The sequence below is a fragment of the Alligator mississippiensis genome, chromosome 1 (genome assembly GCF_030867095.1).
Source record: "Alligator mississippiensis isolate rAllMis1 chromosome 1, rAllMis1, whole genome shotgun sequence".
NCBI lineage: Eukaryota > Metazoa > Chordata > Crocodylia > Alligatoridae > Alligator > Alligator mississippiensis.
Genome location: NC_081824.1, coordinates 153665023 through 153677737, shown reverse-complemented (window position 1 = coordinate 153677737; position 12715 = coordinate 153665023). Strand labels below are relative to the sequence as shown.

The window sequence follows — 12715 nt, the reverse complement described above, 5'->3', positions numbered from 1 at the left end:
CTATGTGCTTTGAATATAAGAAGAAAAGATGTACCACATACATGAAGTGACAGTATGTGCATGAGAAACTTTCAGACAGCTACCATGCCATGCAGAATGGAGGCTCTCAAAGAACCACATGCTGGGTGCAGATGCACTGGTTCCATTTACACTGTTCATATACCACAAGTGCTCTTTGTTTAAATTAATTTCTCTTCAAGCACTTTGTAATAGAAAACATTGCAGTTTCTATCAGTAGTGGTGAATGATCCAAATTCAAAGCTGCTGTTTTTCATTGCTAAGCTCTCTACAGCTGTTTCTTCGCTTCCCTAGCTCCATCTTCTCACTTGCTTTCTCCTGTTCCCCAGGCTTTATGCAAATCTCTCTGCCTGTCACACGTTTCTTAAACCTCTGTTTACATTTTTACACCAGCTGCTGTCTCCCATAGATGCTCTCTTTTTATCATTCAACCATCTTCTCACATTCACCTGTTTCACACGCTATTTAGACAAGAATCCCAGTATGGGTCTCTCTGTTTGCCTTCCAGCCAATCATTTTACTGCAGTTCTAGGAAACCTGACAGGGCATTTGTACACCTGCTCTGGGCATGGGGGGTGCTTTAATGACAGTGGTTACAAGAGCTGCTCTAATTAAAGCACACGGAGCATCTTGTGTATTAGCATGCCCTGCATTTAAAAATGGTGGTGGGGGTGCTTTAACTAAAGCTCATCAAACGAGCTTTAGTTAAAGTGCCCCTGCTGCCATTTTTAAGCACAGGGATGCTGATACATGAGACGCTGGAGTCCACTGGAGCATGGTAATTATCGTGTCCCAGCAGACTCGATTAACTGAGTCTGCTCTGACACACTGTAATTACAGTGCCTCGGAGCAGCCTTGCTGCTTGTGTATAGGCACCCACAGCTCCTAAATTCCTGTTCTTGAATACTAATTGTTGAGCTAAATTGACACAAGCTCTCCACAACAGGAACACTTGAGTTGTTGGTACAATATCATGCTCTACTGAATGGTAAGGATGTGGACAGACTAAGTAACCATATTCCAAATTATGCCACTTTCCTGGTTTGAGTCATAACATTGAGGTTATGTTTGTGGCTCACGCATTCTGTTACCACAGGTCTCAGACTACTGGCCTCTTCTCCCTGAGGAGGCCTGTGGGTGCTCTTTCAAGACTAATTAACTAATTAATTCTTCTCCTAGCTTCTTGGACAGCTAACATTGCCTTTTAATAAACCTCAGATGATTCTTTGCAATCCTTCCTTCTCAGATAAGACAGTAACCAAACTTCTTGGGTTGACCACAAAACCAGCACAGCTCCACCTCTAGAAATCAACTCAGCTCTCCAGCCAGTTTCCAGATCTGCTCTAAGACACAGACAATCTTTCTCCTTTCCAACTGGACACAACAGGTCCCCAACAACCTCCAAGCAAAGACTTGAACCCATCAAATAGACACACATGCAAGAAACTGTTCAACTCATCTTGCACTTGATACTTTAACACGCGTGTCAAATTCATCTTGTGTCCCAGGCCAGATATGGGGCTCCTTGTGGGCCAGATCAAGACCAGGGCATGAGGAAGCAACAGTGGTAGCAGCTCCAGTTCTGGCTCTGACCCTGGAGCATGTGGTGGTGGTGGCTCCAGCTCCAACCCACACTACATAGTGGCAGAAGCTCTGGCTTTGCATCCAGGCATGGTGCTAAGGGCCGGCAGCTGGAGAGGTAGGGCCCCAGCAGCGCAGACAGGGAAAGTAGCTGGAAGGCGAGTGGACCTGTTAGCCCTTGCTCAGCCTTCTGCTGCCAATTGCTATATCTACTGGGGCCCTCAGGCCCTGCATTCTGTGGCAGGCCACTCCTCCGGGGTACACCAGTAATCCAGCAGGCCACATACAGTGGCCCTGTGGACCAGAACTGGCCACTAGGCTGCATGTTTTGTAACCCCACTTTAACATATTCAGAAATGTAAAAATGCAGCTGTTAAATTTGGGGAAGTGATATCCATTTTTAAATTTCACAATGGGCATCCAAACCATCCTTAATAATAATAAAGCATTTGTAGACAGGAGACTATAAGGACATGTTTACTAATCATACAATGATTCGTATAATACATGGGCATTTTATTTGCTACAAAAAAAGGTTTGCATGATTCTTACCGGTATTTAAGTAGTTCTGGAGAGTATTTTGATTTAGCTTTAAAAATAACCTGCAAAAATGGAAGAAAAAATGGCATTATTTGTACAGCAAATGCAAATAAAGAACTATACCTGTAATATGATACCTCACACAGACTGGGTTTCATAAAATATTTTTTGCACATTTGGTCACGCCCAGTAGTGTTGCCACTTTTACTACCAAAACACAGTGGTATTGATATATTTGCCCAGTAAATATTTACACTCCAAATTAAAATAGTTATCCTGGCACAACTTCCTAGCGTAGCCTAGCTTTAGTTGACACACTGAGCCTGATTCTCATTCATCCAAAGGCCCTTTTACACTACTCTGGCTTAGGGTAAAATAGCTCAAATGTATGTAGAAGGCTTGGTTGATTTACACTTTATGCACTAACTGAATCAGAGATGCATAAGCTTTCATAAGTAGCCGCTTATTTCATCAGTCATTATGAAGGACCTGTAGAAAGCAGAGCTTCTAAATAAAGCAATGATTAGACTATAAACAGTAGAAAAAAAGAGGGGCACTGCTGGGAGAGGCAAGGTAGGTAGGAGGGAAAAAACAAAGCAGTTAACCCACTGAGGGACATAGGAGTGTTAAAAGCTAATCCTGGTAATGGGATGGGAATCTGTAATTTTGGGGTATAAATGTTTACATTCCATGTTAGGGCCCCTTTACTTTGCCAGAGCAGCCTCAGTGAGAAAGAGGTTGATGATGTTACACTGAAGTGCATCCTGTCTTCTCTGGCTAAGGCAGGGTAGCTATCTTGTTGTACAATCTGAGTGGACACAAGGCACTGTAGTTATTAACCACAATGTAACTAGATATGAGGTTATAATGTTGACCTTGTCTAACTGTATCGGAGTTAAAACTACCTTGATTTTGTCACCGCTGGCATTTTAGAGTGGAATAGCTAACACAGCAGTTTTCTGACTGTAAAAAATAAAAATGAAAAGAAATCATGATGATCCAAAATTTTAGGGAAGCACCATTAATAATTCAGGGGTTAAAATAATTTCTAAATATGTGCAGTTTGTAAGCATCCGTTTCAACTCAACTTTTTTGCCAAGGACTTAAAAGTGCTTAAAAGAAATAGACTTCAAACACAAAATCAATAAGATTTCAAAAAAATAGGAATCAAATTGACATTATTTTTGTACTTTTAAAATAACCTTTAATGATACTTCATGTTCCGTTGTGGTTGGTGCCTTTTAGAACCATTTTCCTGTCTACTGATCTTTTCTGTTCCTTTTCACTAGGTTTGTTCTTTCATGCTTTTTAAATGTAGCTGAAATAATATTTGCTATTTTCAGCTATTCATGAGCTACAGCTGCCTTATCATGGAAAATATCTTGACTCATGCACTAAGCTCCTCAGCTGTAGAGAAGGGTGCTTGTTAGGTAGAACCAGAAAAAGCAGCTTTGCTTCAGAAACAAAAGCAGTTTAAAACCTGAGAAAGCTAGAAAAATCTCTGCAGCAGCTTTGAATGTATTTAAGGTAGATCAAAGTGGGGCACTATAAAGTCTGGCAGGACCCCTAATATAAGAGTAAAACACTCTATATTCTGTTCTCTAGGCACCTACTATAACAAGTCCTCAAAGGACTTCAAGTGAAATCAAAATTGTCTGTCTGAGTCCTTTGGTCTGGTGTGGCTAAGGCAGAGCAGCTTCTATAGTCAATGCCACACAAGGGAGTAATATAGCCAGCATCGCATTGAAATGCCTATAGCCAGGTACCCATTTTCAGCTGGGTCAACTGGGGACAACCTTTGGCACAAGTCTGGAGCTGTAGCAAGACATCTTAAACAGCCTGCTGTCACATCTTTCACAGGATTTCTGATATGATTTCATTTTTCTTGCTGCTCAAAGGAAATACATTAAATAATTATGGCTGGTTTTGCTTCTCTGGGATGTATGAAGAAAGCCTGACAGTTTGGACACTGCAGGCGTGGGGGCAGTAAATATCAGGGCATACTTTCTGCACTAAAAATTCAGGTTCTGTCTGTACTGTTTATTGTGGAAGATGCTGTTTACAACTAGAGAACAGATAGGATCACAACCTTGCCAATACCAAAGAAGTGATTCTTGATGGTGGGCTGAAGATTTTGCAAGCCTTACAGAGTAGCGTTCACTTACACAAATAGTGCTGTTAGTTTCAATATGACTGTTTCCAGGAGCAAAATACTGCTTAGCATAAAAGCATAAAAGCACCATACCATTTAAAGTTCAACACAAGTTAAATTGCTACAAAATCCAGGAGCGTTGCAGCAAAAGCTGGAGTACAGTAAGGTAACTGGGGGGGGGAGCAGGAGGCAAGCAGGGCTCTAGCTCCAAGGGCCAACTTGCGGCAACACAAAAATAGCAGCTGTCACCCCTGCTCTGCCAGCTGCCACACCACTGCCAGCAACCCAACAGTGGCAGTGCTCCATGCACTGCCACCACCCAGGGCACAAAACTTCCCAGTTGTACCTCTGCTTGAGAGCCACCTTTCTTGAAAGAAAGAGAGAGTGATGAGGCACTGGTATAAAAAGACGGATGCAGGACTGCCCTGATCAGCCTTTTTTACCTTAGGGAAAAATAGATGTGGAATTTATAAGAGAAAGTACAGGGCCTCAGGTTTAGATGAGAGAGTGCTAAAAGGGTGGAGCTGCGCCAGTGAAAATTATGCTTCTGAATTTTTAGAGCAAATGAAACCAATGGGAGCATCTACATATGCTATTACTGTACGTGAATAAACTCCAGAGCTTATTGCGCTAGAGTTTATTGCCCCTGGGCATACCGTTTAAATGTGTGCCCAGAAGCAATAAACCCGGGAGCAATAAGAACCAGAGTTTATTCATGCATAGCACATGGAGCCAGATGGGAGCAATCCCAGATGGCAGGATGCCCCTGCCAGCCCGCAGCTGCTCCCCCTGGCTCAACATGCTGCAGAGGGGCTGGTTGGCTGGGGCACTAGGGTGATCCAGCATGGAGCTAACTGGCAGGCAGCCCCTGCACTGAAGCACCTTCATGCCCCAGCCAGCCCCTCCAGCATTTATGTGTGCGCTGCTGTGGAGTTTTTTACCCTGCAGCAGGATAGTACTTGTATTTGTAGAGTAAATTAGTTTATTCAAGCCTAATAGGGGTGCATGTGTAGATGCCAAGATGTTTACTGTGCAGCTAATTACTCAACAGTGCAGTAAACCTCTTGTGCAGATGCACCCATTGAATGGGGAAGTAAGCTTTGTTTCCCAAATTTCAAAACTGTGGCTCTATTTACAATAAGCAGACATGTAACTGCTTTACTGCACTGGTGCATCTCCAAGAATGCTATGAATAAAGGGCAATCAGGATACATAGTAGAGATGATATCTTTTATTAGATCAACAAGATTTTTGCAAAAAAATGTCTTTACTTGCAAATGAATAAAGAGACGTGTTGTGTAGACTTTCTTAGTGTTATATCACCAGGCAAAAATCAGACAGCCAGATCCTGCCACTCTTACTCACACTGGAAGTACCTCATCCCATAAGCAGCTCCACCACACTCATTGACGCAGCTAATCACAGATTGAGCAATTTGTCAGTGTTAGTAAAGAGCTTAGACTATGGACCTTATCAATTCGTTGAGTGTAGTGCAAGCGAGGCTAGGGCAATTTTACTATCAAATCATAGAAATGGGGTCAGGAAAAGCACCCAAACCCTGCCTATACCAGCAATTTAGTGCATGGGCAGTACTACTTTTTCTAGTGTAGACATCACATCAGGTGTAATGGGCAGAGATTGCCTTATGCTTCTCCACCTCTATTTTTACTTCTGTGGAGCACTGAGTACATTTAAAGCACCCTTCAATTTAATAATAAGCACAGGATAAAACTGCTTTAGCACTGCATATTGATACTTAAGTCAAACCTGCTTTCTGGGCCTCAATAACTATTATATCAGAAAATTCCATTTACAGTAATAAATATTTCCATCCATTTTCCATCCAAGTTATAGCACAGAAAACATTGCATTAGGTTTCTCTCTGCCCTTTGGTTGTCTGCTCCTGCTTCTTGTTGGCTGCTATAACTCCTTAGAAGCAATGTGAGGAACAGCTAGCTTCCTTGTCAGGGTGTCATAGTTAGGACCTGGGACTGGGTCCATTGGGCAGCCCTCCCCTGGCTGGGAGCCTTGCCCCTTCAAACTTCTCCCAGAACTTAAAGACCTTCTAGTCCTCTAACCCAACCTCCTCTGCCCTAAGCTGTCCCTCACACAATCTCCATACATACCCCAAGTCACTTTAAAGTCTGAAAAATAAGAAAGCAAGATGAAACACGCCAGCTCCTCTTGGCTTCCCCTTCGCTCCTCTACTCCCTCTTAAGCACCTGGCCTTCCTTTCTAAATCCAGACTTTGGAGGTTTTTAGGCCTTCACACCTGCCTCTAAAAACCTCAGGACTTTTCTCAGTTCAACCTTGATAGTTCCACTGAACACCAGTCAGTGGGAGAACAGAAAAGTCCAGGCAGGAAATGTGTAACAGCATTTGAATTCCAAACCAACCACTATCTGCGTTCAAGTAAAGCAGAAGTATGTAATTTGCTGATTTGCCATTTTTGATAGCCCAGAGAAACTTATGGAGAAGTGGGGGAAGTTGCAAGTGTAAGACTGAGAGAATTCCAGGCTTTTGAAGCTATCATTTGTAGGCAGACAAGCACATCACATCTGATGAGTGAAGGGGGTGGCTTTTGCTTATAGTGCATAATTATTTGCAGGTGTTCAGCTATTGTTTTACAATAACAATCCTACTGTCTGTTTTTACACTAACTTGAGGCCTATTTTCATGACTTTACATGCAAAGGAAACTTTAGCCTGAAGGAATGAGTTAGATTATTTTCTATCTTTATGAGTTAAACATATAGACATGGACACTGAGTAACAAAATGATCTGTCTCCTTCCTGATTGAAAAAATGTACCTCTCCTGCAATTAAGCTTTCTGATGAGAGGAGTTAATTGTGAATGCATAAGTTTTCTCTAGCATCTTTTATAATGTACCATCTCTTGGTAATCAAAAAGCATAGCACAGATCATTTGGTCTGTACATTCGCAACCTGCAGGCATAGCTCAAGCCAGAGGACCTCAAGAAACAATCTCAGTCTGAAACCCGTCTCCTTGCAACTGCTTCTCTCACTGTTCCATTAGACTTGGTGTGTTGTAGCCACAATGGTGCAGGTAACATTTGGGAGGCATGGATTTTGTGTGGCATCTTTTACTGGGCAAACTGTGTAGTTGGGAGACCTGTTAGACATGCTTTCAAGCACCAAGTGCCAACCCTTTGCTCACTATGCTGAGGATTTAACATCCTCCCCAGGGCATAAGGGTTCTTTTTATTCTTTCTCCTAAAGATAACTCTCAGGGTTGGGGAAAACCACTCCTGCCTTGGGTTTAGTATGTCTTTTTGATCTTGCTGCACAAAACATATGGTCCACACTTGGGTCCTTGCTGCTCAGGGGTATGTGGTCAATAGTTGTTGCTAACTTCCTGTCAAGTTCAAAGGCACAAACTGCCCTAAGCATTTGCCAGTTAAATCGGTTTTATCATTCAGCTGAGAGCATTTGCACAGGCTTAGGGGCTAATGCCTTGTTTTTGTTCTATTGCTTAAAATGAATATGTGTCTATTTAGCAGTTTAATAAGTCATACATTTATTTAAGAAATAAATATGTATATATTTATCAGCTTGTGCATTTATCAGCTTCCCAGCTCTTGCACTACTGTTCTGTATGGGAAGTACAGATGGACTTGAGACCCAGGATGTCCCTTTGCCAGTGGTAGATAATGTCTTTTTTCTCACTAAGTATCAGTTAACTAGTCTGACTTTTTTATAGTGAGAGACAGACTGCAAACTGCTTATTTTTGCCCTTTTGAGAGGAAAGAGGTAAAAGTTACCTCAGAACAGGTCTGTGAGGTTATAAGTTATGACTGAAAACACATTCTCTCTCCCCACCCCTTTCACACAAGCTCTTGCTTGCCTGCTGTGGCTAGGTAGGTGTGCATAAAAAGATAGTCTCAATAGCAGGCTGAATTACAAGGCAAGTCACCTTCTGACTGGTTGGAAGCAAAGAATACCTAATAGTGTACATATGTTTGTTTCATGTATTATGTTATATTCTCACGAGGGCTGCACTTGCGTTTCCTAACTCTGTTTCAGCTGGATTGAATATTTAAAGCTATTTTAAATGGAACTTTTCAGGGAGCAATCAGCACTGGAGCAAACAGCACTAATAATAATTTGCTCATCTATAGCGACAGTCAGTCACGAGTCCAAAGTCCTTTGTTTATATGCTCTAAGTGTTTTGTCCCACTTCTACAGAGCTGCAAAGCTGATGCTCTAGAGAGGTTGTGATACACAGAGGTGAAGCTGCAGAACCGGTATCAAGAATAGAATCTACAAATCATAATGTAGATCTTCTCTACCTACCAGATCACGCTCCCTACCTAGCTGTACTAGCAGAGAGTAACACCAAAATACAAGTGAAATGAACATTTGAGTACATTCAGTTTAAGTTCTCTGCCTTTCAGGTCTTCCTTTAGATGAAAGAAGTCAATTTTATCCATGATGCTAAGCCCCTGAGTGCTGGCACTCTGCATACAGAGTACATACTGTAATACATTCTCTATGCTCATTTAATCCTTAACTTCTTGGCAGAGTGCCAAGATATAAAACTCTGCCTTCAGAGGCCTTCAATGGGAGTTGTGCATTTATGTATGAAAGAAGAATTTGGCCCAAAGCTACCATTTAGTGCCAACTATTGTGATGACAAAAGCATTTGTGTGATGTTGGATCATCACCAAACTCATTACACAGTGGCCATGGAACAGGCTTGGATTGCTGTGGCTAGGTACAGACATTCAAAAAGCCCAAAGTAGAATCGATAGAGGTTGCGTGGTTTTCTGTAAGTGGCATAGTTTAGATCAGTAGCAAACAGAGCACACATTTGACCTCTGGTGGGGGGCGGGGATGAGTGGCAAATCTAGGTTCTGCCATTTTTAAACCAGGCTATGTGTGCCAAACTTCTGTTCTGTTATGAGTATAGACTGGTTTCTGATCACTTATACCAGTAAAAGTGTAATGTCTGTACCTGGCCTGTGAGCCTAAGTTGTATAGAGAGACTTAAAGAGGAAAGGTTCCCTATATGTTTTGTGTGTATTTCAGGGTTTTTAACAGGAGTTTCACATATTGCCTGTAGAACCTAAACTGTGTTCTTATCCATAAGAACCATCCACACTGAAAAAAAACAAAACCATTCCTGATAAAGTTTTGAGGGAAAAATTCAGAGGGAGATTGGGCTTAGGACATGGTGGTGGGAGAAAACATTATTGCAGGGCTGGAGATATAGGAGGTGGTATATGGTGGTGTGGGGCCACCCCTTTGTCCCGCAGGGCCGTTTTGGGGCTGGTGCATGGCAGGGACACTGCACGCAGTGCTGTGGTGGCACTGGATCAGTGGAGCCACGTTTGGAGGGGGCTCAGCCCCATTATCCCCGGCCTTCCTCTGCCTACGACCGAGCCTTAGAAGACCTAGAGCAGGGGTGGGTAATTATTTGGGCTGGAGGGCCACTAGTTTTGGTGAGCTGTTGTGGGCTGGGGGGAGAGGAGGGGAGGGGCACCTGACCTGGCACAGCACAATGGGGAGGAGGAGGTAATTGAACCTATCCAGCCCCAGCCCTGTCTGGCCCGCGCCCAGCATTGGGGTGCTGGATGGAGTGGGAGGGCAGGTGGGGTCTCCATGGAGACTGGCCTGGGATCCCCGTTGGTAGGATGCGTTCAGCTGGGTGCATGGGATGGGGCTGAAGGTGGGCAGGGAGTGGCGTCTGGGAGTGGGACAGGCTGGCGAGGCCAGGATCATAAGACAGTGACAGCGTGGGGTCAGGGCCCCGGGCCAGAGCTGCAATCTACTCCCCATATGTCCCTGAAATGGTCACCAGTTCTGTGGGCAGGGATGTACAGGGACCGGGTGGGGCTCTGCCTCAGGCCCTGGACCCACACTGTAACAGACCCATGATCCCAACCCCTGACCCCACCTCTAGCTCCCTGCCCATCCCACTCCTGGATGCTGCTCCCCACCAGCGCATGGCCCCGTCCCATCCACCCAGATGAGCACATGCTCACTGCAGGTATCCTGGGCTGGTCTCCATTGAGACCCTGCCCGCCCGCCTGCTCCATCTGGCATCTCCAGTGGTGGGTGTGGAGTGGCAGCCGGGCAGAGTGAGCCATCACTGGCGGGGCTGCCAGAAAGCTGAGTCTGCCCCCACTCCCCGACCCCCACTGTGCACCTGGGGGCACTGGGACCAACCACATGCACCACAGCCCAGGATACCCACTGCTTCTGGGCCAGGCAGAGCCAAGGCACCCACCATGGGCCAGGCAGAATGCCTTGACAGGCCGGATCCAGCCCGCAGGCCATATTTTGCCCACCCCAGATCTAGAGTCTTAATCACAACTGTGTCATAAACTTCCTGTATGACCTTGGGCAAGTCACAGTCTTCCTCTGTCTCAGGATAAGTCTATTTGCAAACTGTGGCATAACGTAGCATAAAGCTCATAGAGTACCGCACAGGCTAATTTAACCAGTTGCTATTGTTTGACTGCTTCCAGTACCTGAGCTCACTTGTTTACAGCTAGCCTGGGTATCTCTGCATTGCACTGCAGAGTGCAGTGCACATACATCCTCAGTTCTCCATCTTTAAATGGGGTTTAATACTTCCCTTTTCCCCATTCCACAGCTATCTGTTTAGATTATAAACCCTTTGAAACAGTGATTTCTTCCCATGCACAGAGCCTAGTACTACAGAGGCCTAGACCCATTTGGAGTCTACAGGTTCTATTGTAATACAAATAAGAAAAATCTAGGCCTGCAATAGGGATTGCATTAACAATTTGAGAGATTATACCTGAAGAGAAATAAAATCCAGTTTGGTTAGATTTACATTAGCACATGGGAACCAATGTGAATAACAACTAAAATCTCTCTTCCTCTCTTTCCAACATATCCATAAGACACAATTCCAAATCTCCACAGGGAGCAGGTCTGAGACCCAGGAAACTTTGCATTGTCTCTTTGAGGAACAGACCTGCATTTTAAATAGCTATGTTAAAGTATGCCCAGTGTCTCCAGTGCAATTTTATTCAACTATCAGTTAAATGACACCTTTTACTAACTAACACATTTATTTTTTTTATTTTGCTGGGACCTTGTAGGGCCAGTCCAGGCTATAGGTTTTGTTGTAATTATTGTCACTTGTTCACCCTCCAAAAATTAAAGCTACAAATTAAGTATTTTCAATGTGCTGCTTTTGCCTCCCTGTATACATTAGGAAATGACATCTCTCCCATTAATTTTGAAAATAATAATAATAATAATAATAACAACAACAACAACAACAACGCTTTACAATTCTGCAGGATTTAAAATTGACCAAGGCACAGAAAGGTCCATTCCTTACCTGAGTGAAGTAAAGATTCATCAGTGTCAGTGTAAAAAACTGGAGGCAGACTGGGAAGCAATAGAGAAGCCAGAAGATGAAGGGACTGAAAGAATTTGCTGTGACAAAGTCTTTGAAGTAAAATGAAAAGAGCACAGTCCTGAGAGAGGCCCAAAAGAGGCACAGAAATAGGAAGACGGTTTGGTAACTGAATCTCTTGTGCCTGTAGTGGAGGACCAGCCAGAGCTGGACGTAGACAAACACAAAGAGCAGTGAATAAAAAACAGTATATACAATAGTCAGGCCCAGCTTCACGTATGGAGGGACAGCTGGTGTCAGGGTTGGTAGAAGGGTATCATTTTTCAGTGGGTCCCACTCAGGGGCCTCCATTTGAGATCAGCAATTGTCAGGATTACTTATTAAGTTTGGCTGCTGCTGTTGCTTCCACCTCCTCCTCCTCCTTCTCCTCCTCTCATCTTCCTGCAGCATAGGAATCAAGAAAATGAAAGAAAACAAGCTGCACTTCCTCTTTGGCAGCTCACTGACGGCTGGTAGCACATGATCACAATTCAGAATGATTCATTAGGACTGCCTTTGTCAGCATTTGGCAGGGAATGGCTGTGCAGACTGCTGGTTGCTGTTGTGGGTGGACAACCCCATCCTTTGGAAACAAAGAAACCCACCTCTTGCTTGAGTATTTTGTTTGGAAAAGGATTTGGTGATAAACTGATCTTGATCTATAATGAGTTCAGTAATGCCGCTGTATTATATAGGAAGCTGCTATCTAAAGGATTTTTTTTCCCCACTGCAAGCCAGATCCTCCCTTTGTTTAGTTTTGTTTAAACGAGTAACTTATTTGACTGTATTTACCTGAGAATAACAACTCTTTTGAAAACAGTGCAGTAATGATTCAAAATGCTGCAGTAAGCTGTATAGATCTGGGTCTATAATGCAGAATGCTGCAGGATTTATGAGGAAATACAGGATTACAGCAAAGAATACAGAATACAGCAAAGCTTCGGTCATCTCTTCCAGAACCTGTCCCCTTCTCTCCCCTCCCCTTCCTACACGCACGCGCGCACGCACGCATGCACGCACACACACACA

At 43.7% G+C, this 12715-nt stretch overlaps 1 protein-coding gene across 1 annotated transcript in view; it reads right to left on the bottom strand.

Moving 5' to 3' along the window:
- GPR137B (G protein-coupled receptor 137B) overlaps positions 1 to 12149 on the bottom strand; it is a 36369-nt gene extending 24220 nt beyond the window's left edge. Inside the window, exons 1-2 of the mRNA XM_059715631.1 lie at positions 11630 to 12149; positions 2152 to 2201 (exon numbers count right to left, since the gene is read on the bottom strand). Coding sequence (XP_059571614.1) covers positions 2152 to 2201; positions 11630 to 11998 — 419 coding nt within the window. The 5' untranslated portion in view covers positions 11999 to 12149. The remainder of the gene's footprint in view (positions 1 to 2151; positions 2202 to 11629) is intronic.
- Positions 12150 to 12715: the final 566 nt, after the last annotated feature.